Source organism: Pipistrellus kuhlii, unplaced genomic scaffold (assembly GCF_014108245.1).
Source record: "Pipistrellus kuhlii isolate mPipKuh1 unplaced genomic scaffold, mPipKuh1.p scaffold_m20_p_12, whole genome shotgun sequence".
NCBI lineage: Eukaryota > Metazoa > Chordata > Mammalia > Chiroptera > Vespertilionidae > Pipistrellus > Pipistrellus kuhlii.
Window position 1 is genome coordinate 11,275,870 of NW_023425427.1, and position 25,308 is coordinate 11,301,177.

General features: G+C 44.1%; 1 protein-coding gene across 2 annotated transcripts in view; it reads left to right on the forward strand.

The window, feature by feature from the left end:
* The first annotated feature begins 2,293 nt into the window (after window positions 1-2,293).
* Window positions 2,294-25,308, forward strand: part of ABCA1 (ATP binding cassette subfamily A member 1) — a 112,926-nt gene continuing 89,911 nt past the window's right edge. For both annotated transcript variants that reach the window (XM_036433153.2, XM_036433152.2), the window contains exons 1-2: window positions 2,294-2,514; window positions 22,881-23,042. In XM_036433153.2, coding sequence (XP_036289046.1) covers window positions 22,977-23,042 — 66 coding nt within the window. In that variant the 5' untranslated portion in view covers window positions 2,294-2,514; window positions 22,881-22,976. The remainder of the gene's footprint in view (window positions 2,515-22,880; window positions 23,043-25,308) is intronic.

The window sequence follows — 25,308 nt, forward strand, 5'->3', positions numbered from 1 at the left end:
TACAGTGTGTGCATATATGCAATGAAGAGGTGACATTGCCGATTGTTCTTAGTTAAAAATGGTCAAGTTTGGCTTTGAGGCCATTGACTTATGTATTTAGAGTCAATGGCTGCCCTCTCTCTGGGGCTTTTGTCTTCCTCTTGAGATCATCTTCTTTCTCCAGCATCTTGTCTTTGTGTTATTTGTGCAGGATTACTGTTGCCCAATCCCCAGTAGAGCAATCTAAGGGATTACTCTTGGTGGGGGTGTTCTTGGGCACCATAGCCTTCAAAATTCCAGAAGGAATAATTTGGTGGTGGAATTTTACGTGCTGTGATCAGTGGGTGGGCATGGTGCAGCGAATGGAGAATCAGAGACCTAGTCACTGCCCCTAAATCACACTTGAAATGGTAACACCTCCTCCAGGAGCTTTTCTTTATATCTAATAGATGAGAGAGATTGCTTTTATTTTATTTTATTTTATTTTATTTTATTTTATTTTTTAATTTCAGAGACAAGGGAGAGGGAGAGAGATAGAAAAATCAATGATGAGAGAGAATCATTGATCAGCTGCCTCCTGACCGCCCTCCAATGGGGAATCCAGCCCAGTGACCTTCTGGTTCATAGGTCGATGCTTAACCATTTAGCCACTGTGGCTGGGCCAGCGAGATTGCTTTTAACTTTTTCTAGACCTGGAGTTTTACGAGTTTGGCATGGGAAAACTTTATAGGCCATGGCTGGTACCTGAAAATGACATTAATAGTCACCTAATTAACACCCTTTGTTTAAAATACTATTCTTTCAAGGAACTTAATTTAACAAAATTCATTTTCAGAAAACTCCAGTAAGACAGGGAGAGAATACATATTTTCTCCATTTTACAGATGAAGAAAAGGAGCCAGAAAGTTGTGGATCTCGTGGTTTGATCAAATGTGACTCCAGAAGCCAGTCTCTTGGCCAGGGCAAGAGGGACCTCTCCCCTGCACCCTGAGCTTCCGAAGGCTGGGCTCCGGTCCTTCACAGACTCCGTATCCCTTCCTAAGTGTCAGCAGCCCACAGCGCCACGGGCCATGACACCAGAGTTTTGGAATCCCGGATTTCCTTGACCTTAAAGTCCCAAGTGTACTTCCCAGGGTCTGCATGGGCCTACTACTCACAGGTGCATGCACCTGAGCTCAAGTTGTGGCCTGACTGACTGTATGCGCGGAGAAAGCTTGTGCAGCGGGGTCCACATACATACACTGGAGGCTCTTCTGGAATATGATGGAGGTGGACATGGGAAGAGAAGGGGTCTGGGGCAGGCTCTCCCATTGCAGCCAAAACTCAGATCAAACTGTGAGGAGTCTGAGTGTGAACCTGCCCTTCCAGGTTGCTCCCAAGGTTTGACTTATGACTTAAATATTTAGACATAAGTATGTGGGCCTCCACTTGAAATCTTGCCTCTGCCCCTCAAATGTTATGGGCGGCAATGTTGGTCATGACTGTGAAAAGAGGAAGAAGTTGGAGATCTGGGGTGGTTATATAATTTTACACAAACGGGAGTCTCTTAGCTGCACTTTGGGAATCTATAGAAGCCAGAATACAAGCCTTGTGCATTTATCACTGGAAGCAGACCAAGACATTGAAAATAAAAAGGGGCTGGTCCCCACGGTTCTGGGTTCTGTCTTGTGGCTTCCTTCCTCCCCAGTTTATGAAGAGAAGGAGGAAGACCCCTTCCATTGGCCCTTCCGGTGACCTGAGAGCCCAGGCTGGGGATCCCAAAGGCACTAGGTTGCCTATTGAATAGCAAAGTCAGGGTTTGTGGTAGGAAAAAAATAAAAATAAAGCAGCCAGTCAATCCCAGAGGACTGTCTGTCTTCCCCCTCACCCTAAGCATTTGAAAGGAAAGAAAGACTAAAGGGTTGTTGTCTGGGTGGTTTTCAGCCTCGAGTTCCCAATCACCGAGTAAAGGGGGAAAAAACAGTGCAGAGAAGCGATGTCCTCTGGGGACAAGAGATAGTCTCTGGAGCAGTCCCAAGCCCAGGCTCTGGCTGGGTCGGGGGATATAGACCCAGGATGGGGCGATGCCTGCAGCACCTCGGTCTCCCACTTTCCGCCCGCTTCCTAGCGGGGAGCGGCGGAGCATCGCCCGTTTAAGGGGCGGGGCGCGCTCCACGTGCTCCGTGCTGAGTGACTGAGCCACAAAAACACAGGCCGGGAAGAGGGCGGGGAGGGAGGCAGAGAACAGGCTCTGACCGATAGTAACCTCTGCTCTCAGCGCAGCCGAATCTATAAAAGGAACTAGTCGCGGCACAAGCCGGGCAATTCGGAGCGAGACAGAGTGGGGCCGAGACCGCCGAGCCGAGCTGACACATCCTCCCCGGGCTGCGGGTGGGCCAGGCAGGGGTCGCCGCAGGACCGGGGCCGCCAGAGCCCGTTTCTCGGGGGCGCTCTGCTCCCTTTTCTTTCTGGCCCCCCATCCCCGCCCCCTTTCTCCGGAAAGGTTTTTTTCCAAGGAGTGGGGAAAAGAGACGGAAACACAAAAGTGGAAAACAGGTAAGCGGCTCTGCAGTGACTTAGGCGCTTTTGTTTTGTTTGGGGGCTGAGGAGGCTTTGGGATGCGCTGGGATTGGGGGGTGTCTAGTCCGGACCCCCACATCCCCACCTCTTGCATTGAAATGGTGCGGGGGTAGCTTAAAGGTGGGGATGTGGTTCTAGGATGAGCTCTGGGGACCCCAAGACGCGGCGCTGCTGCTCTCCGGGCTCGCCCTGTGGTGAGTCCCGGAGCATCTCTGGGCTTGGAGACCCGGGCGCAGGACCTCGCGGGCGGGCAGTGGGTTGGGGGGCTCCTGGTCCCGTTGGAGCCACTGCTGGCGGAGTGGGGAGAGTGACGGGTCCTGTACTGAGCTCCTCCCTTTGTCTGGAAGTGCCCAGGCCAGCTAGAAACGCCTCTGGGTTCGAGGATGAATGCCTACACTCAGCCCCCAGTCGGTGCTTAAGAAACTAGTCTGAATCGGCCTCTGACCGCGGGGTTCCTCCCCGTGCGCCCTCAGACTGGATGGCGTGTTCTTGTTCCCTAAGACCCTGCCCGGAAGGTGTCCCAAACGGAGTCTGTGGTGACACTGCTCCCTCGGTTTGACTTGGGGTTCCTGCTCACAGCCTCCGTGCGCTCATCAGAGCTGGTGTCCGTGGCGCAGCGGGATGAGCTTTATTCTCTTAAAAAACAAGATTTAGGAGAGCCTGCACAAAGCTGAGGTGCCCATTGCCCTGTGCCCCCCGCCCCCGCCAGCTTCTTGCCCTTTGCTGCTGCTAGTCTCTCGGGGCAGCCTAAGTCCGGGCATGGATGGAGAAGCTGGGGCGAGATGGTGCAGAAGAATGACCGAGAGTAACCCCGGCGGGCGGTGCAGAACAGGGAGCTGCCGGGCTGGGCGGCGCGGTGGGGACGGGGGTGGGGAGGGCCGGGCCCGGGCTGCGGGTGGCCCCGGGGGACTGGCCCGCAGCGCCTCCTGGCCCGTGGCTGGGGAATTGGCCCTGTGGCTAGAGTGGGGCCAGTTCTCTGCGAGGTGCGGTTGCTAGCGGGCTCCAACTGAGATCCCGTGAAGGAGGAAACCCTGGGGGTTCAGATGAAAGAAAGCCCTTCTGGTTGTTTTTTGTTAGAATGTTTCCTGACTCCCAGACCTTGGTCATTCTGAAGGTTCTTGCGGGATGGGCCAGTGCCAGGGTTGTGTGTAGGTGCTTCTCTCTCTCTCTCTCTCTCTCTCTCTCTCTCTCTCTCTCTCTCTCTCTCTCTCTCTCTCTCTCTCTCTCTCTCTCTCTCTCTCTCTCTCTCTCTCTCTCTCCCCTCCGCCCCTCCCCCCTCCAGCTTTTATTAGACAAAAGGAAATAAGATTTCTTTTTTTTTACCCTTGTCTTTTTCATCATTTAAAACCCAAGGCTTTTCAGTGACACCTCACAAAGTGAGAGAATGGTACATACATTCATGTAATAGAGGACAAATTTGAAATTTTTTAAAAAAACTTGCTTGTTGATGAAAACCAAGTCATTTTCTAAGGCCGGATCCCCTCTCCCTGCCCCTCCCCCTCCAGAGGGACCACCTCACAAAATTTTCCAACTTCAAAAGCCAAGTTTTGCTGGTTCTTTTAACAGTAGTTGGGAGCCCCAAACCCAAGTTTTGATCTTGTTTCAGACAAAACCTAAATCTCAACTAAAAAAAGCGCTTACTTTCTCATCTCTTTTATTTCAGCCCATTTTTCTCATACCTACCACACAAACAACTGAGACTTCTTTCTGTTGTTTATATCATTCGGTTGAGGCACTTCTCGCAAATCAAAGAAAGTGTGAAAGCCCGGAAAATGCCTGGAGTAGAGCCTCTTCAGAGAGCATGCTCATTTCCAAGAACAAAGTTTCCAAAGTCAGCCCCTTCCCCAGATATTCCTGATTGTGACAGGGAGAATTTGGGAAACATTGGCCATACAGCACATCGGTATCTACTTGAGCAGAAGCATGAGGATCAGTGTGGCCAGGATGGCCACAGTCTGTGCACGGAGTCAGGATAATTCATGAGCCCCCGTGCCAAGGCCAAGCCTGACATATTTGTAAAGGAGACAGTGATAGGTGTGTCTCCCCTCCAGATGAGCATTTGGAATCTCAACCCTTACAAGTTTTTTGATTTGCATATAAATTAGAGGCCTGTCTGTAATGGACACCCGGCACATTTTGACTTAGGGCCTGATCATGTGAGAGAGGGATTAGTCTAGGATTGGGTGATTTGATTTAATTGTTTTAAACCTTTGCTTTAAGAAGCCTCATTGTTTACATTATTAAAAATTAATGAAACTGAACGAAACGGCGGCACAGCTTTTTATCTTCTGTAGTATTTACCTTATATGGAGAGAAGTTGGCTTATTTTTTTCAATTAAAAATTTTAGGGTTCTTCCCTCCCATAAATTAGGTTGCTTATGCTATATTTATAGTGATTACAAATTGTTAATGCGTACTTGATTTCAACTTTTAGCTCCTAAAATAGTTAAATGGACCTTGCCTTAGACTCTTTAATTATGAATCTTTTGGGTATCTAGAAAATACCGATAGACATGTGGTATTTTTCTACGATACTTTTTAGATTCAAATACATTTTTATTTACTACTGGTTACTTAAAGAAATGATGCATGTATAGTGTTTCTTATGGTCAATGACTCCAGCATCAACTTTTAAATGATTTTTCTGAAAATTTGTTTTACTTAGCTCTTCTGGGAAAGGGCCTATACTTAAATTGAGACCCTCTTCATATCTGCATGTAGCAATAATCATAAATTATTCCAGCATTTTCTATGCCAAATCCAAAGTTAATACAGTGTTTAATAGACACTTAAATAGCACTGTGTGCCCAGTACTGTTCCAAATGCTTTTCAAACAATAACTTAATCTTTACAATGAACTCACTTATCATTCCTATTTTGTAGCTTAAGAAACTGAGAGGTTAACTTACTGGACCCTGACCACACATTTTGCAAGTGGCAGAGCTAAGATTTGAACTTGACCAGTGAGCTCAAGTTCTTGAACTCTCATTCTAAGCAGTGAGGTGGTACAGTTTCGGCTGCTGCTGGCAGAGGCCTTTCCAAGGATGCTCACTGTGTTCTGGTATGTTCATCTGCTAAGTCCTTGTCGGAATCTACAGCCTGTATCATATTTCCCTTATTTCTGAGTGGGCCAGCCAAATTCTCTTCTGCTTGTTGGGACATTAGTTGCATAGGGATTGCAACACCATGGAAAAAACAGACAAGATTTGCTCAACTCCAATCCTTGGTTTAAAATGAAAAATTAGCTGTTGCTTCAGTTAAATATGCAAGAGTAGGTATATGATCACAAAGTGTTTCTGTGGGCAATACACAGACAATGGAATGGCAGAGTATTTGGCTGTTAAAGTATAAGGAACAGCCTGGCTGGTGTGACTCAGTTGGTTGGAGCGTCGTCCCGTGCACCAAAAGGTTACGTTTTGATTCCGGTCAGGGCACATATCTGGTTTGTGGGTTCGATCTCTGGTCGGGGTGCATGCAGAAGGCAACTGATCAGTCTCTCTCTCTTTCTCCTCGTATAAGGAACAAAAGAAAAAAGGGATTTTTAAAAATTGCTTATAATACAATTAATTTTCTGCCTGTTGTATCTTTAATTGTATTGTGGGCCATTGAAATAAGCTATTTCTCTGTTACTGCCATTACTGTCTTAGAACCAAATTTAGCCTTTTTTAAAGACATATCTGAAAGTAAATACAGTTTCAAAGTCTAGTTTATAAAAGTGAAATAGGATGGGAAATGGTGTAGTAAGTTAGAAATAAACTCTTAGAAAACATTTCTTGGTCAAAACACGTATATTGTTGACTTACTGTGTGCTAGATGTTTTAAGCATTTTGTATGTGATAATTCAGTTCATTCTCATGAGAGAACCACATGAGGTTTCACAAACTGAGGTATAGAAGGTTGGTAGCCTGATCATGGAGATTGTAAATAGTGGAGCTGAGGTTGCATCCCACTCAGTTTGGCTCCCATGGATTTATCAAGATCAGGGTAGGGTCCTGTCACAATATCACAGTCTGACGATTGAAGTTTGGACAAGTCAGAGTGATTTCCCTTTTTATTGGATAGTTTCACCTGAAAATAGTTCCCTGCATAGGTAACCAGCATTGATGCTGATAGAGAGGTGCATTTTAGGAGTATTTGAAAGCAAAGAATGAAAATCTATGAAAAATTGTTTTCAAATAGAGCCTTCTGTTACTCTGCATTGAGATGATAAACTGTATTACAGAGTGTTTAGAATGAAAATGCAAGAGACTTGGATCCTAAAACAAAATAAACTTTGAGATTCTGTCTTTTTTTTTTCATTTTGAAAATCTACTTTAAGATTTGATTTAAATGCCCATCCTTCCCATAAACTCTCGTGGGTTCACTCCTTGCCAACAGAGTTAAAATGAACCTGTCCCCTTCTCTTTTACTCCCTTAAGTTTGGGTTACAGCACTGTTCATGTCATGTATTTAATTGTGTTTTGATATCATTAACATTTATTTGTCTTCCTTTTGAGCGTATACTTCTCCAGGAGGAGGTCTTTGGTTCATTCTCCCCAATCCTTAATTCAGCCCTTTTGATACGGGATGGAAGATATTCAGTATGTGCAGACTTGAATGAGTCAAGAAGAATGGGAAACTAATGTTTGTTTATATTGTAAAAGAATTAAAATGATGGTCTAATTATAGAGAAGCATTAGAAATAGAATTGTTGGAGAAATAACTGTAGTTAAGGTTAGGTTTATGATTGAGAAATTTTAGTACATACTTAAATTATCTAGGCCCGCTAACTTTGTTAGAACAAACAATTCTGATTCCATTCAGTTACATTTCTCTTTTTGAGGCAGCTGTGATTTGAGATACTTTCACATTCATGTACTCTAATTTTCACATTAATTTATTTTTAAAGTAAGATGAGGTAATTCACCAAGTAATTTAGAATTTAAATAATTTTTAGAAACCAAAATAACCTTTATGTATAGGACCTTTTATTCATTCTCTCTCTCCCTCTCCCTATACCTCTAGCTCGCTCGCTCTCTCCTCCCCCACGTGTGTGTGTGTGTGTGTGTGTGTGTGTGTGTGTGTGTTTGTTGAAAACTCTGCAGCATTTTCTATGCCAAATCCAACTTCCAAGAAACACTTGGAAGTTAAAGCATTTTATCTGGCTAGTCTAGAAGTCAACATATTTTATGATAACTGTATTTTGTATGGGACATTTCCTAGGAAGAAAGAATTATATATATATAACTTAGTTAATGGTTATATTTATTAGGTGAGAATTTTTTTTATTATCTTGAGAATCTGATGAAAGTTGTGCATTCTGTCTTCAGAAAAAATATACATAGGCATGTGCACTCCAAATTTTACATTTAATTACAAATACCTACGATCTTACATACAATTATGTTTTGTATATCGATGTAACCCCAGTAACCTAAAAAGGAACCAAGTGACCTTGGGCAAGTCACTTTACTGTTTTGTGATTTAGGTTCTTGGTTTTTAAAATAAAAGAAGCTGAAGTACTTGGATTTTAAGTACTCACACTTTTACATCCTCTAACTGTAGGTCTGCACTTAGGAAAAGGGAAGCTGATCCTTTGATTGGAGCTGCCCAGAGTTGTGGCTTGAGGGACATTAGTGTAACCGGTTTTGAAAGATAGAGGAGAAACATCCAAGGAATGCATAAAAGTATTTCCCATGAGAATAAAGACGGAAGAAAGGAAGGAAAGAAAGTTGTTGAAATTGCCTATTTATGTGCATTAGGTGAATGGAGACTTGAGTCATAAGACCAGAAGGAAATTCTCCTCTGAAATACAAAGGAAGGAGTTAGTTCATCTCAATAAATTTCATTAGAGAAAACATGGTAGAGTGAGACATAGTGAGACATTAATCTTATCCTTGACTCAACATTTGGAGAGTCTTCCTGGAGTAAAATGTTCAATAAAATGTCTCCATCCCGGACATCTCCATTTTGGGTATTTGCTTTATTTCTTAAACTTATATTGCAGTCTTGTTAAGCTAATCTCTCTCTCTCTCTCTCTCTCTCTCTCTCTCTCTCTCTCTCTCTCTCTGTATATATATATTTGCATATTATTCATATATATATATATGAATAATAGGCAAATTGACCGAATGGTGGACCGACCACTTGACCAGTCACTATGATGTGCACTGACCACCTCTTGGTCCCTCTCCCTGACCTTCAGGCTCCGATCGCCTGAGGGTTAACGGGGAACCGGGCGTGGGTGACAGCTGGGGGCAGGGCTAGCAGCTGGGGGAGATGGCCCTGATGACAGGCCAGGCCTAGGGATCTTATGGCGAATGAATTTCATGTGCCAGGCCTCTAGTGTGTGATAAAAAGAAAAGCTGATTCCTAAGACTCATTTATCCTCCAAGAAAGGAATGTTAATGTTCATCCTAGAGAATTGGATTAACCTTATAAGGATATTTCTAAATATCTGACTCATTGAGAGTAGCTTTTTAAAGCATTGCCATGAATTTGTTGTTTCAGAAGTCATAATAAATTAGGACTAGAATGAAGAAGAAGGGAGAAAAAGGAGCAAGACTCGGGGGGGGGGGGAGGGGCATGGGAGGAGAAAGGAGCTGCTAAATTGTTTGGGCTTCATATCCTTACCTACACTTGCTTTGCAGAATTCCTATAGGATGCCAGGTTGGGAATAATTGTTTTTGCCAAGAATCAAACCAAGCTGGAAAGAAAACAAATCTGCAAGGGTGTGGCAGCTTGAAATGAATTGGCTCTGGTATTTAAATGATACAAATTTGACATAAAGGGAACACTGGTGGTGGGAGTAGTCTTCCTGGGATAGGCAGAGAGAAAGTGAATACTCAGACTAATGAGTTTAGATTGACTTGTAGACCTTTGTCCTCTCCCAGAGGTAGGTCATTGTAATGGGGATGGCAGTTTATCTTTTGCTGGAGTGAGGTGTGATCTCTGGTACTGGAAGAGAGGATAGAATATTTAAAATATACTTAAGAAATACACACATTAAGTGTGTTAATATACAAAAAATACCATTGAACTAAAATTCATTTTGTTCAGCAAATATTTTTCAAGCACTATATAAAGTACTAGGTGCTGAGCAAATGTCAAGATTTTAAAGATCTGCCACCATAATGACCTTTAGCTTGGCATTCAAGACTCTTTGAGATTTAACTCTGACCATTTTTGATAACTTTGTTCTAGATTGTTCCCTACTCCAGGGAACTGGTTTTCTCACCATTGATTAACACATAGTATGGCTCAATAAGTATTTGACTAAATCTCCCTCTGTAGGTTTTCTCTAAGTTCTTCCTCAAGAACACCTTCTTGGCTCCTCATTGTTCTGGAAAGTCACATCCATCCTCAGTGGTCGCTTCTGTTTGCACTGTACCTTCTACTCATGCTCCTCACTGGCTGAAGTTGTACCCATCGACCATGGGTAGATGAGAGCCCTGTGTGGACTAGGCCTTGTGCCGGAAGCCAATTCCAGCATGTCATAATTACAGGAGTTTCATCAAAAGGTTGATGAAACTTGGGGGCTCAACAAGGGCTGAGTCACATATGTGATCACCTGATGGAGTGGCTAGAAAGCACTTCCCCCTAGACTCCCAATGCCTTTCAAAATTATCTTCCGTCTTTGGACTCTTACTTAATCTACGCACTGCCTTTCTATAGATTGTTGAACCCTTCTTCATGCTGGGACAAGAACCCCGGCTTCTTCCTCTACATTCCTTGTTTAATCTTCACTGTAACCCGGAGATAGCACATAAGCCACTCAACGTTACTTAAATTGACTCTCATTTTTGTAATTAACAATATATTTTTTAAAGTTAACTTTATATTGGTCTTCTAAATTGGAAACTGGTGTCAGTTGTCTCAAATAGAAGGTAATTTAAAAAATTATTACAGCCCTAGCTGGTTTGGCTCAGTGGATAGAGTGTTGGCCTGTTGACTGAAGGGTCCCGGGTTCGATTCCGGTCAAGGGCATGTACCTTGGTTGCGGGCACATCTCCGGTAGGGGGTGTGCAAGACGCAGTTGGTCGATGTTTCTCTCTCATTGACATTTCTAACTCTCTGTCCCTCTCAGTTCCTCTCTGTGTAAAATCAATAAAATGTATTTAAAAAAAAAAAAAAAGGCACATGCCAATTGTGAGTTCGGTCTCTAGTTGGGGACGTGCAGGAGGCGGCCAATCAATGATTCTCTCTCATCATTGATATTTCTATCTATATCTTTCTTCCTCTCCCTTCCTCTCTGAAATTAAGAAAAATATATTTAAAAAATAATTACAATAAAGAGCACATTATCTTTTTTTAAAAAAAAACTAATTATAAAATAAAGTCACTTTCTTAAGGCATTGGCTAGCTGAGAATTGCTCTTCCTTTATTGAGCAGGGAAACTAGCCTGTGCTAAAGAGGTGTGGACGAGAAGACCAAGCAAAACCTTCCTCTTTAATGTGATAACCTTTTTCTAAAGGCTAAGGAAGTGCTGAAAAGAACAGAATTTTCTCATGCTATGATTCAGTGTTTAATTGGGTGCCTGACCATCTCCTGAAATTTTCTAAGTACTCACCCGCATTTGGGGAACACTGAGGTGGCCTGTTTTTCAGGCACCTGACAAAGTGAGAAGCTACAATAAATAACATACTCATGGTTTACCCACTTGCTCATGGCAGAGCCCAGGATTTAAACTCAGGTCCCATACCCAAGCTGCAGGCAGTTTTCTTAGACTCAGAAGATCATCTGGTGCAGCCTCGTTGTCATAAAGATATGTTGTCTGTTCTGTGGCTCAGAGTGGTAGAACGACTTGCCTAAATTCACTCCCCACTTGTGATTGACTGAAAATTAAAATCTTGTCCTCTTGCCTTTTTAATCCAGGCTTCTTTACACAGAATTTTGGGAACCGTATAGTGTCCTTTTAAAAGAGGAAAAAGAAAGCATCTACAGAAGTCTATCTGTCTCTGCTATAAATGGAGCCCGAATCCTTGAATACTGGACTGTCCTCATTTACTTATTCTTTCTGTTGGTCCAATCTGAATCTTAAGGGGTTTTTCAACCTGATTTTTTTTCTCTCAAATAAAAATTGCTTTTTGGTTGTAGATTCCAATTGGAAGGAAATCACAAAAGTCCTGCAGGTCAAATCTTTTCTTAGAACCACTTCCTTTACGTAAAAGTGCAGAACTCTATGTTAATTTTGGCCAGATAAGATTGATTGTGATACAAGGCAAAATTTTCTCCCCTGTTTTTACCTTCAGTGATTGTGTTAATTGTAGTAAGGAACTTGAGTTCAAGATAAAGAAAGCCTTTGGTCAAATAGTATTTTTTTCAGTTGTCAGCCCTGCTTGCAGGATTTGTAAATTTAGGGGTGTTGTACCATTTTCCAGTTTCTGACTCTAGTCACATTTCACATGATCACAGCATGGTGTTCTACTCCGCTGAGCAAATGGAGGGTTTTCTGACACTTGGTTCAAATGGCCTCCATTAAGGGGAGTGGACGTGCCCTGGAGGCTGCGGGGGACTCTGTCTGTAGGTGGAGCTCCACTTGGGGACTCACCTGATGTAGACACTTAGCAATGCCCCATGGGAGACTGAAACGTTCGGACTTTTAAGTGCCACTATAGAACCATGGTTGGAAAAAGGAGGCTTTCAGGAGTTCCATCCCTGAGTGTCCTTTCATCTTTCCTTGAGCACTTACTAATCGGGCACAGGAAATGTTTGATTTGTGAACATCTCAATGACAGTAGGGTTTTCTAGAAGGCATACTCAGAATCATGATAATGTTGGAATAAAACAGACCTATTTCTTTTGGAGGGCAGCTATGCTCACCACTATACCACCAACGCGGACTAGACCTATTTCTTTTGGGAGAATCCTCCCAGACTTCAAAAAATGGACTTCATATTACCAGTATTTTTTTTTTTTTTTAAAGAACTAACATCCTTCCGTTTTTGTTTTTTTCAGAATCACAAGTATGTGGACTAAACTTGTGATTTTATTCCTCTTTCTTCTCCTAAATTTAGCCAGGCAGCTGGTAAAGTGATTCGTTTTGGTTATCACAGAGGAGTTCATTATCAAGTTGGGAGGGCAGGACTAAGTCCTGTACTTCTCTGACTGTTCTGGAATCCTGACTACACTCTCCCGACCTCACCAGGCTGCAGAAACAGAGGTGTCCGGCTCACATGACACATGCCTGCCTTCCCCAAGAGCTGGCTGGTGAAAGAGGACCTTCTGAAAAGGTTGCTGGGTTTGGTCATAGACTCTATGAACTAGAACGGGACAAGAGCCCGGAGATGAGAGAACTGGTTTGGGCAAAAGTAAAGGGAATAAGGTGTTGAGGTAGATAACTTGTATTCAGGTGTTGATACGCTTCATGAAGCCAGTTCTTGACTTGAGCCTATGACGTTAGAGCTCAGTGCTCCTGACCAATGCTGACAGTCTGACATTGGGGTTGAGCCCCTAGGAGAGGTGCTCTTGTTAGCATGTTTCCAAGGGCTCTAGAGCCTCTGTCCATCGAACGACAGGCTCTTTGCTCATGTGAAGTCAATGGAAATGAATGCCCTTTCCAACACATTAGAGGGGCTTTGAGGAAAGCCAGATGACATGCGCACTCCTGCCTGAAATCGTGTTGCTTTGAACACAGCTGGAAAATTTGTCATGGTTTTAGGCTACCCGAACCTTTACTCTTAATGAAATTCCTGACTTGTTACTGTAGCAAGCCTATTTTTACTCTTTCCTCCCATCCCTGTGGTCTGACTTCTGAGGGCTTCATTCTACACATGTTTGCGGAGCACTGCGTCCTCCTGGGCACTGGGCTCAGCATGGCAGAGGATGAGAAGATGCTGAGACACGTTAGCTCACCAAACATGATGCATATGATGCACAGTTTAGCAGGGAGCACCTGGTACTTGGTGCTCCGGAGAAGATTATAGGGAGAGCTGAAAAGAGGAAGAAGGGATTATAAGGCCAAATAGGTAATTGATTAAGAGGCCGGAGTAAGTAGGGTAGAGAGGAAAACTCAGGTGCTGAAGACTGGAAGGAAGGGGGCAGTGTGCCTGTGCAGTACCTGGGGGCTGACTTCCATGAGTGTGGAGGGAATAACAGGAGTGAGTAGTGGGAGCCCCCAAAGGGGGTATTATGGTAAAACAGTGGCAGAAGTGGTACTAGAACACCAGGCACATCTTCCACTGAGCTGGGCCCTGGGAAGATCTTCAGTTTGTTCTAGAAAGGCCTTCGGGGTTCGGGGGTGTGTGTGTAGTACCTTCTGTGGACAAAGGAGATGGAAGAGAGATTCCTTTAATATACCGCTCACTCCATGCCCCACCCTTGAAGAGTGCTTTACCCTGTGAAGTCAGCTGCACGAATCATAATAGCTACCGTTTACTGGAACTGGCTAAATGTTTTATGCACATTACTAGCTCTATTTTATGGAAAGGATACAGGGGTTCAGAGTCCCTAGGGTCCCAGAGTTGCTGAGTAGCAGAGTCAGGATTCAAACTCAGTTTTCTCTGACTCCAAAACTTCCCTTCTTTCTACTGGGTCAGTTAATTTAAGAACATAAAAAGAGTTAAGAATGTTTGGGGGCGTTTGCTGCATGGTGGTAGGGGGCCAAACGAAGGGAAGGCAGTGGAGGGACATGGGTTTGTGTGTCCCCCCAAATCCTTTGAGCTTTTCTATTGTATAAAAATAAACCCTTTAGGCTGGGAGATGATAGTATGTCTGAAGACACTGACCCTCTTAAGGGATGTAAGCCAAACAAAACAGTGTTGCTGATATAGTCACTAAGCCTTTTATCCTAAAATTCTCTTGGAAAACCCGCCTGCAACAGCAGGGAACATTATCCAACCAAGTTTATCTGTAACTATAGGGCTGGTGGTGGAGTCTTTTTTGCTGGTGCTTCTATAGCTCAGGGTGTTTGACCAGTAGTTCCTTCTCTGCAGGTCCCACTTATTTTGGCATTTTGATTGTGGTTGAAAGTTTTGAATTTTTACTTTCTATGACAGGTTGACTAATTTCCTAGGGGAAAGGTTCTTTTTCCTATGTTCTGCGTACTCCCAGCCAGGGAGAAGGCAAATAATTGTATTGTTTGGTGAAGCCCTTCTTTGAAGGTTGTTCTGTGTGTGTGTGTGTGTGTGTGTGTGTGTGTGTGTGCACTCAGCGGATATCAGCAAGAGGAAGAAAGGCTATCTAACCCTTTGTTAGAATTTCTCCATAATTCTACAATGAGACAAGAATGGGGTTACAGCACAGATTTACTTTCAGAAACACGGGCCCCTTGGCAGTTTGAGAAGTCCCGAGACTGTTTTAGCAGGTAAAAATTGTATTGAGTGTTGAGTAGGATCTTTAGTTTTATGAATGTCAGTGACATGATAGTAGATTTAAATTTTTTGAGACTCCTTTAGAATGGAATTGTTGAAGCATGAGAAATTAATGCATCTCAAAGGTCAGTTACAGATTTCTACAGTATTCGTGGATCTCTTCTAACTTTTAGTTTTTATGTATTTATTTCATAGCCCTCATTTCGAAAATTAGCTATTAGCAAATAATTTTGTCCAGGAAATTGGACAATGTATCCCAGGGTAAAAGAAGAGTGTGCAGTTATCTATAAATGTATTGCTACTAATAACCAAATAGAGGTGATGCATTTGGTAATTTCAAAAAAGTCCCTGTAAATTACAGAGTGCTGGCATTGATTAAATTCACTGGATCTATATTATTTAACTGTGTAGTGCAATAGCAGAGTCCACAGAATGGTTTCATTTTATTCTTGGAGGACCTCTTAGACTCATTGCCTCCTCAAATTTGAGTATTTAAGTGTTGTAGTTTACTTAAGTAGAATACAATTCCATGGATGCCTGAAGACCAGCTCTTGGTTTCTGTGCAGGGTTTTAAGGGCATGATGGCAACTATAAGGGCAGCTTTACTTAAATGTGGGTCTACAGGACGGTTGGAAATATGCAGGGGAATTTAAAGGTTAGTAAGGATGACCTTAAGGCTGAATAGCACCTGGAGGCCAGAAAAGTTAAACTGAAGCAGTGAAATCAGCCTCAGGCTGAATAAAGCAGACAAGTAAGTCTGAGCGGAATCACAGGATGACTGATCCCCACCGCCACAGCCATGTCTTCAGTTATGGGCACGGTGAGCATCTTCCAGCCTGGTCTTCTGACTTTCAGTTTCCTCATGAGCCTGTTTCCTGAATGTGACTATATGCTCAGCCACATATGCTCAGAGTTATGAAAGAGCATACCTTTCCCTAAGCAAGCACATCTGTTGGGCTTCCAGGACGCTCCGCACCTCTCTGGAGATGAGATGCACAAATCTGTAATTCTTGCTTTTGCATCCACATTTCATGAGTAGGCACTTGGTTGAGCTTCAGCACCAGTACATTTTCAGTTTGCATGTGATGTAGTTAAATCCTGCCTTACATCGCTCTCCTGCATTGTGGGTTCCTGACTAGCTGTTTATTGAAAGAAAACATGTAGGAACAGTTCCATCAAGGGAAATACTGATAGATGTCAGAAATGTCAGTCTCACTTCTGGTAACCATCTGGAAGTTTGCCTGACACACACACACACACACACACACACACACTTACTAATTAATCTGGAGTTTTGAGAAATGGCTCTCATAAAATCACTGTTTTGATGGACGAAAATTAGTTGCTCACCACACATACTGGGCTATGAATTATTCAGAAGAACAAACTGTGGTGGGAGAAATACTGTGGTGGGAAAGAGCATACAACGGTTGTTTTGGAAATTATTTCCTGAGAAACCTGGGGGCCGGCTCTTACTCTAGGGGGTGACTCCGAGCAAGGCGCTTGCTTTTGGGGGAGCTTCAGCTTCTCTGTAGAGTGGAGCAAATGTGTGGTGAGAACGGGTCTCCAAAACCCCATCGGATTCTTTCTATCTCCTAATTCAAGATTTTAATGTGGAAGGAAATGTAATAATAAAAAAAATGCTCATGTTGGCACTGCTATCAGAAACTCTTCATTTGTTCAGTAAGTTCACTGCGGGCATGTGAGGCCATGCCCTCTAGATTTAGGGTTGAGCTTCCATCTAAAGAGAAAAGATAGTCACGGGAAGTAGTTCCTGTTTTTTTTTGTTTGTTTGTTTTACTTTGCTAAGTGGGGGGAAAAACACACTCCCATTTTGTACTTTTAGAATGTCTTAGTCTCCCCCTCTCCTTTCTTTTTTATATTTCTTATCTCTCTTTGAAACTTACCTGTGAGGTTCAAAAGGGCACGTTGTTTTGGAGAGACGGGGTGGAGGGGCAGTGTGGTGGGTGCTGACGGGGGTCCTCACTTCCCCCTTCACACCAGCTTCCTGTGAACGGATATCTTTTTCTTTTGCCAGCATCGCGGAGTCTCTCTGGCATTTCCCGTTTTGGTTTAGGAAAACGTTAAAAGAATCCACAATCCCAGCTGTCACTTGGAGACCCCTTTGCAAGTAGCATATGGCCTGCCCTCTTGTTTCACTGTCCCCAGGGTGTCTCGGCAGAAAGGAGTCCCCCTCCCCCTATTGCTTTCTGTCCCCTTACTTTTTTTTTTTTTTTTTTTTTTTAATTTTTCTTCATTATTCTGACCACCTTCTGCTGTAACCACCCACTGTTCTTTGTAAATTCTCCACTTCCTTGCTGGAGTTCCTTGAGAGCAAGGACTTGGCTTCTTTTGTTCACTGCTGAATCACCAGTGTCCAGAACAGCGCCTGACACATAAGAGGAACTCAATCAGTATTTGTTGTGGCGAATAGAAGTCTTGTAAAGTTAAGGTTACAGTTTGTTCAATGAATAGATGGTTAATATTTGATTCACTGTTCACCTTCCTGGGCAATTACACAATAATCAAGCTTTACACCATACAGTTCTTAGGTCTTCCGAGGTAAAGTCAGGCTACTGATATATATAGTTTACATACAATTAAATTTATCCTTTTTAAGTGAGCAGTTCGGAGGTAAATGGGAATAGTTATATATCCCTATTATTCCATTTTGCAGAATGTGAGAATGAGCGGAGTCCTAGAGTATGCAGTTTTTGCATCTGGCTTGTTTCTATTAGCTGAGGCTTTTGAGATTGGTCCATTCTGTTGCATGTGTCAGTAGGTTGTTCCTTTTTATTGCTGAGTAGTATTCCATTGTAATCTATTTACTAGTTGATGGACATTGGGTTGTTTTCAATCTGGGCTGTTCTGTATAGGACTTCTACAAAAATTCATGTACAGTTGTGTGAACATACGCTTTCATTTCTTTCAGGTAAATACAGTGCTTCTCTTTATCTGTGGTTTCATTATCTGTGGTCTCAGTTATCCATAGTTAACCACAGTCCAAAAACATTACATGGAAAATTCCATAACAAATTCCATAACAGTAAAACAGAGTAAGGGGACATAAAGCAATTCATTAGTTTTAAGTTGGCTGCATGATGAATTCTTGCACCATCCTGTTCTGTAAGGCCTGGGTCATGTATTATCTCTTTGTTAAGCCTACCCACACTTTATATACATCGAGTGGCCAGATCATTATGTGTTCAGAGATCATAATAATCTGGCCATTCAGTGTATATTCCTTGCCTGTTAATCCCTTAGTAGCCATCTCAGTATCAGATCAACTTTCACCATATGGCAGTGCTTGTGTTCAAGTTACCCTTATTTTACTTAATAGTGTCACATAACTTTTACTATACTGGTCATAATTGCCCTACTTGATTATTAGTGCCTATGGTTAATCATAATTAAACTTTATGATAGGTATGTATGTATAGGAAAAACCATAGTCTGAAGCCTTGGTTCTCTCTGTGGTTTCAGACATCTGCTGGGGGTCTTGGAACACATCCCCTGCGGATAAGGCACGGTGGGACGGCTAGGCTGTACCCTCAGTCTGTGTGTAACTACAGGAACTGGTGGGCAAAGTTGCTGTTCCATTTTACATTCCCAGGAGCGGTGTATGGGAGTGCCCATGGCTTCACATACTCGCTAACACTAACATTTACAACATTTTAGTAGTCCCAGTGGGTATGTGGTGGTAGTTCATTGGGGTTTTTAAAAATTAAATTATTTTTTATTTTATTATAACAAAACCCGGTTTTGCTTGGGGTTTCTCCTTTTAGCCTAAGGAAAATCTGTAGGTCTATTGCAAAAGCAATTAAAAAAAAAAAAATAGGGGGAGGATTTTGGCTGCTTTCTCTTCTCTCTCTTTTTTTTTTAAATGTTATTTTTAAATTACAATTTACATTAGTATTATTTTGTATTAGTTTCAAGTGTACAGCATAGTAGTGAGACAATCATACACTTTACAAAGTGTTCTCCCAATATTCCCAGTACCCCCTGGCACCATACAACGTTACTACAACATTGTTGATGATAGTCCCCATGATGTACTTTATACCCGTGACTGTTTTGTAACTGCCAATCTGTACTTCTTAATCCCTCACCTCTTTCACCCAGTCCCCGATATCCCCTCCCCTCTGGCAGCCTCCAGTCTACTCTCTGTAACTATGAGTCTGTTTCTGTTTTGTTTGTTCGTTTATGCAGTTCTTTGGATTCCACATAGAAGTGAAATCATATGATACTTGTTTTTCTTTGAATGGCTTATTTCACTGAGCAGAATACTCCCTAGGTCCATCCAGGCTGTCACAGATGATACCATTTCATTCTTTTTTATGGTCAAGTAATAACTTGGCAACTAATGATGTTGAGCATCTTTATTTTAGAAGGTCATGCTTTGGCAGTCTGTTGTATTTTCTAGATATGAATAGCTTTAAGATGGCATTTGAAGTGAAAATTTCTTTCAAAAATTGGCCAAAGTTTGAACAGTCACTTCCTCCAGGTACAAAAGGGGAGGATATGGAAACTGTTAAATTTGGACAAGGTTGATCCATACCTGTGTGACTAATAACGAGGCCTGGCGAGAGTACATGGAGCGCTTGGACATGAAGCATGGCCAAAAGCATGTTCGTGGCTCCCCTGGCCTTGGAGGGCCTGCTCCGTGCAGAACTATTCCTGCTGTTTGTGGAAAGCTGACCTGAGATTCAATTACATTTCCCTGGATGCCGTGGGAGTCATTTGGGAAACTCTGCAGTCCTCTGTGGCCGTCCCAAGTGTGTGGTGGAAGCCTGCTGAACGTGGAGCTCCCTCTCTGGGGACAATTTGCCCGAATTAGTTAATCAAGCTTGAGAAATCGGTTCCAGCAGGCCCAGACATGCCTGAGTCTGAAACCCTATTTCTCATGTCCATCTCTAATTAATTAATTAAGCAGACAGTCCCCGAGTGCTTACTCTGTACCGGGTACTGTTTTCCTTATTACGGACAGGAGTGGCCCCTGCTGGCACTCAGAATGTGGGAGACACACAGTAGCAATGGAAAGCAGGCTGTCCGCAGAGCACGGGTGTCAGTGTCCCAGAGGTGACCAGGAAAGGATCCTGTCCCAGTGACAGCTAAATGGAGACCTAAACTAGGACCAGTGTCACACCAGGAAGTCCCAGGGACAGGAGAGAGTGTGGCCCAGTCAGAGCCTGTAAGGAGTTTTCCAGGCATCAGGAGGTGGGGAGTGTCAAGCGAGGAGATCGGAGTCAACAGGGACACCAGGTCAACTACAGCGAGGATCAAACTTGATCCTCAGATGGTGGTTTTAAGGGGGGGAGTGGCGTATTCACATATTCGCTGTAGTTGAATAGTGTTGGTTGCTCTGTGGTAAATGGATGGGAACGGGGTAAGGGCTGGTTTGAGTGAGAGGGGCCTGTGGACTGGCAGTGATTGTGAAGTGGATCCTTTCCAGCCAGTAACTGGAAATGTGCAGAAGGGCAGGAGTGAGTGTGCTGCTAGCTCTGAAACATTGAGAAATCTGGTACACAACTCTGCCTTCTTCATAGCTTTCAGTTTGCTTGTTCTCTTGCTTTTTGGGAAACTGATGTAGAAATGTCCCCTTGGCATCCGTTACCTGAGCAGAGGGGTTTGGGCTCTGCCAAACCCGCTTCTTTGGACTGGATTGCTCTTCCCGTGATCACTGTGATTTGAGGTGGGAGGAGGGAATTACGTGGGTGGCCACGGCCATGCCAACGTGGGGGACGGGAACTGGGGCAAGAAGCCTGCCGGTTTGCACCCAGCAAAGCCAGAGCAGAACCTTCTGCTGCCGCTCTGGGCTACTTCTTGCTAACCCTATCTGAGGGTCCCTAAGTTCAGAACCAGCATCTACAGACCCACAAACTCAAATTTTAGGAAAATACCCCAAATCTCCTCCTTTTATAGAGTGTGTCTTCCCTCCTTCGGAGATTCTCCACTCAGGTGTAGGGGAGGCAATTCTGTGCTTTGGACTCCAACACTAGGATATTTCTGTTTTGTCCTTTCTACTCTGCCCTTCCTACCTTTCCAGACACCCACCTGATGGATTTGCTAGAAATAATGGAATAGAAAAGAATGTCTGGACAGCATGTGCGGGAGGGTACCGACAGAACAGAGAAAGATAAGATAGGAGAAAAGAACTTGTTTCCGGAAGGCGTGGGCAAGGGTACTCTCATAGGTGGGAAGCTGGGGCTAATGCACCCCTGGGCTTCCTGTACTTGGTTACATTTTTCCTTTTTAAATTACAAACGTGTGTTCTAACCTCCTCCTTGCCTGTTGCCTTGGAAATCTGAAAAGATTCATGTGGCTTCTCAATCAACTAAGCGATCGCTGGAGAGTAGCTTTTGCAGGAGAAAAACCAGCTAATCATTAATTTCACTGTTTCTGGGATGTAAGCCCAGTCCTAGGCCACTTCGCAAACACTGGGATTACAGTGGCATCCTGCTCTCTGGGCTCCGAGGCCAGTTATCTTTGAAACGACAAATGGCAAACTAACTGGGTGCTGGCTTACCTCTTGCTCTTTTTGGAGTGAGGACTTTTAGGAGGTATACACCTCTCGAGTATTTCAGAAGAACTCCTAATTTGTCTGGTTGCCAAGGAATGGATTTGAATACATAATGGATGAATGGGTCATGCCTTCTGCACAGATACCGCAAATTCCCTCCACTCGCTTTTCTTCTCCGGAAGTTTTTAATCCAAATCTTTGTGGAGTGGGGGACAAAGGGTAAGAGCCTACTAGGGGCTGGCCTTTGCACTGGGAACTGATCAGCACTCGTGGACGTTTAGCCTACCCTACCGCCTTGTTTTGTGTCCACAAGTGGTCACTACATTCTTAGCTCTTTATGCTGACCGCTCCTCATGCCCAAATCCCACTCCCACCTCTACTCCACTAGCCACCACCATGACTGACTGGCAGCCACTCCCGTGGCTGCCAGTTAAGTTGGTGTCCACTGAGGGTTCATGGCTGAGGGCTCATATGCTTAACAAAGAGATAATACATGTCCCAGCCAGCAGGGCCCAGCTTTAACCTGTATATCCCTCCCTTCTTCTATTTTTCCTTTCTCTGCCCCTCCTCCAACTGTAACTGTCGTGGGGCTACCTTGGGATTATTCCAGCATTAAGTGACTACGGTTGTTGCGTGGGCAGTTGGGACACGTGGCAATGTTGTATCCCCTGTTTACGAGAGAACCTCCCCTCCTCCCAGCATGGCAAAGCATGGCACTTGTGACACCTGGCAGGGAGCAGCTGGGCCCTCCTCGCAGGTGCAGATGGGGCCAGGCCAGAGGGCACAGATGCCGGGGCAGTGGGAGCCTGTCAGTCTCACAGGCAATGCTCCCCACCCGCCTTCCCTGACTTGTTCCTCCACGGGATGTTGTTTTCCTCTCCGGAGACACGCAGCACTGGGGTTGTCCTCACCACCTGGGAGCCAGGTGTCAGAGCATTGCCTCGGAGTTTGCCCACAGCCATCCTGAAACACACAGGGGCTTTCCAGGTGGGGAAACCGCCTTGCCGATGGTGTTGTTTACCACTTGAATGACTCAACAATGTTGTTTGAGCGAATTGAAGGAAATAGCGTACATTACACCAGGCTCAAGGCAAACTTTATGAATGCCGCTGGCATTTTATGTGAAGGGAGGCATTTCCCTAGAGAAGGGAGCCAGGTCCCTGGGATGCCAGGCTGCCACTTCCGAACTCAGTGTGTCCACCACCTCAGACTGCTCACTTCAATCTGTTTGCATACGTGTAGTATTTTTTTCATCCCCAAATGGTCATACCCATAGAGCAAAAACGATTAGGATTATAGCAGCTAGCTCCTGGGCTGACCCCAGAAAACTGCCAGAATCCCTGTTCCCTGGAGAAGCCCCAGGGCCGGAAGTCGGGGATCATGACCTATCGGGGACCTATTGGGAAGCAGTCATGACGCAGTGCTGTGAATGAGGGCTCAGGTGAGGGGGCCGGAGTAACAGCCCTCATTGGTGTAAGTCTGGCTTCGCAGCAATAACTGACAGCTCTCTCCCTGCCTGCTTTATCTTTCAGTTAATGACCAGCCACAGCGTCTCTGCTGGGCACTCTGGCCACTGCCTCCACGCTCCCGGCCACGCTCAGGTTGTGGTGGGTGCCAGCTGAGCTAGCATGGCGTGCTGGGCTCAGCTGAGGCTGCTGCTGTGGAAGAACTTCACGTACAGAAGAAGACAAACAGTAAGCGTGGGCTTCTTGGGGTAGAGGGCATGCTTGACTTCAATTTTGACTTGGGGATTGGAAGAGAAGAAAGGAAGTCTTGTTAGTTTTCTCAAAGCGATTGAATGAGCGTGGCCCTGGTGGGCTCTATCACTTATTGGCGAGGGCAGAAATGTTAGCTTTGGGTTTAGGCTTGTGCCCAGGCGTGAGTTCCGACCCCTGGAATGTGGCACATAATCACCCACAGCCGATCCTTCGCCTCCTTTTCCTACAGCTCCGGGGGCCATGTGGCTCTCCAAGACTGGGCATGAAGGGAGTTAATGGCCCAGCATGTAGAGAGACTGGATCTTTTAGTGCCAGTGTGGACTCTCTCAGCTTTGACTGCCAGCTGGAGGAAAATAAAACAGAACATTGTTTTATTCCTGTGGAGGGTTATAAGCCATTCACTGCCCGGATGGGGCGGTAATTCTTAGATCATCTGTAATGCGTAGGTGAAGGGTATTTTTCCACAGAGAAAGGCCAGAGCTGTAAGGCATGGTGAACTCCTTGAAGATCAATGCCAGCTCTTTGCTTCTCTATCACTGAACACTTCCATCTGCTCTCCTGGGGTTAGCTGTTCCTCTCTGTAGTTAGCATCTCAGTCTGTTTTCTGCCCTGCCTTTTTCCTGGATTCTGAGCCTGCTTCCCCACTTGGCTGTCTTAACGGAGCTTAATGTAATCAAAATGATCATCTTTTGACTCAAAGAGCTAGGAGGGACCTTGGAGATAAAATGATATAGTTTCTCAGACTAGAATACTATTTGGACCTTTTCTAAAATAAAAATGTTAAGGTTTGTTTGTGTTCATTAAATTTCTTTTTATTATAATGTTATTTAAATATGTACATATGTGAAACTAGACACCCCCCCTTTATTGTATATGCTATTGTAAACCATATGATCACTTACAAATTAAAATGCAAACCAAATCGCAAAACCAATACAATTCAAAGGAATCTAGTAAGACAGCTGACATTGTTTAGCCCAGTGGTCGGGAAAGTCATTAGTCAACAGGGCCAAATATCAACACTACAACAATTGAAATTTCTTTTGAGAGCCAAATTTTTTAAACTTAAACTTCTTCTAATGCCACTTCAAAATAAATTCGCCCAGGCTCTGGTATTTTGTGGAAGAGCCATACTCAAGGGGCCAAAGAGCCACATGTGCTCACCAGCCGCAGTTTGCCGACCATGGGTTTAGCTTAACCCAAACCATGAGGAGTGACGTGAATATGGTAGGGGCTGCTGTGGTGCCATCCTGTGAGTTTGGACAGCCTATGTTCTAGGTGTTCAGTTCTCCAACCATTTTTCCCATGACCTTCATTTGATACCATTTGGCTTTCATTTGGTCCAATCTCATCATTCATAAATCACGTCTGCATCTGTTCCTTCCTCATTAGTCTGCTACAATTATGGTACCAACACAATCAAACACAAATATAAACTTAGGCTTTGAAATCTTGTGCCAGAACTTGGTTATAAAACAGGCATTTGGAAAATCCAGATATGTTATTCTAGTTTATTTATAGGACCACGAAAATGAAAACACAAAATGGTTAAAATTCTCATAGGGAACTCACATGTAACCCATTGAAAATATACCTCCTAGTCCCCACCCTCCAACCTCCCCACAAACAGATTCTAGTTTGAGGAACAGCGATTTTGTTTAGCCCTTCACATTAGTCCCAAGGACACTAATGAGAGCAGGAACTAGAATCTGTGTATCTAACGTATCCTGCCTGTCTTAGTGATAATAATAATGGTATTTTAAAATATAAGATCTAATCTATATATTTAAAGCTTAAGCTACCGAACGACGGTTGCTATGATGCGTACTGACCACCAGGGGCAGACGCTCAACTCAGGAGCTGCCCCCTGGTGGTCAGTGCGCTCCCACAGCAGGAATTCCACTAGCTGACCGATGGGCGCCAGACACAGGGCTCATGTTGGCTAGTGGGAGCCTCTCTTTATGGGGACTGTCTGGGTGCCAGCCTGCAGCAGGTGCAATGGGGCTGGGATGAGCCGGAGCGGCAGGCAGGAGCAGCAGGCGGCATTGAACTGCCAGTTTCAGCCCAGTCCCCTCAGGCCACGCCAAGGGACCCCACTTGTTGCATGAACCCATGCACCAGGCCTCTAGTATTATATAAGGAAGTAAACACTTTGAATGTGCTAGGCAATCAATAGTGCATTATTAAACTGGTTAATCTTTTTGTGACTCCGTGAAGTACTCATGTTCTTGTTGTGGCTGGG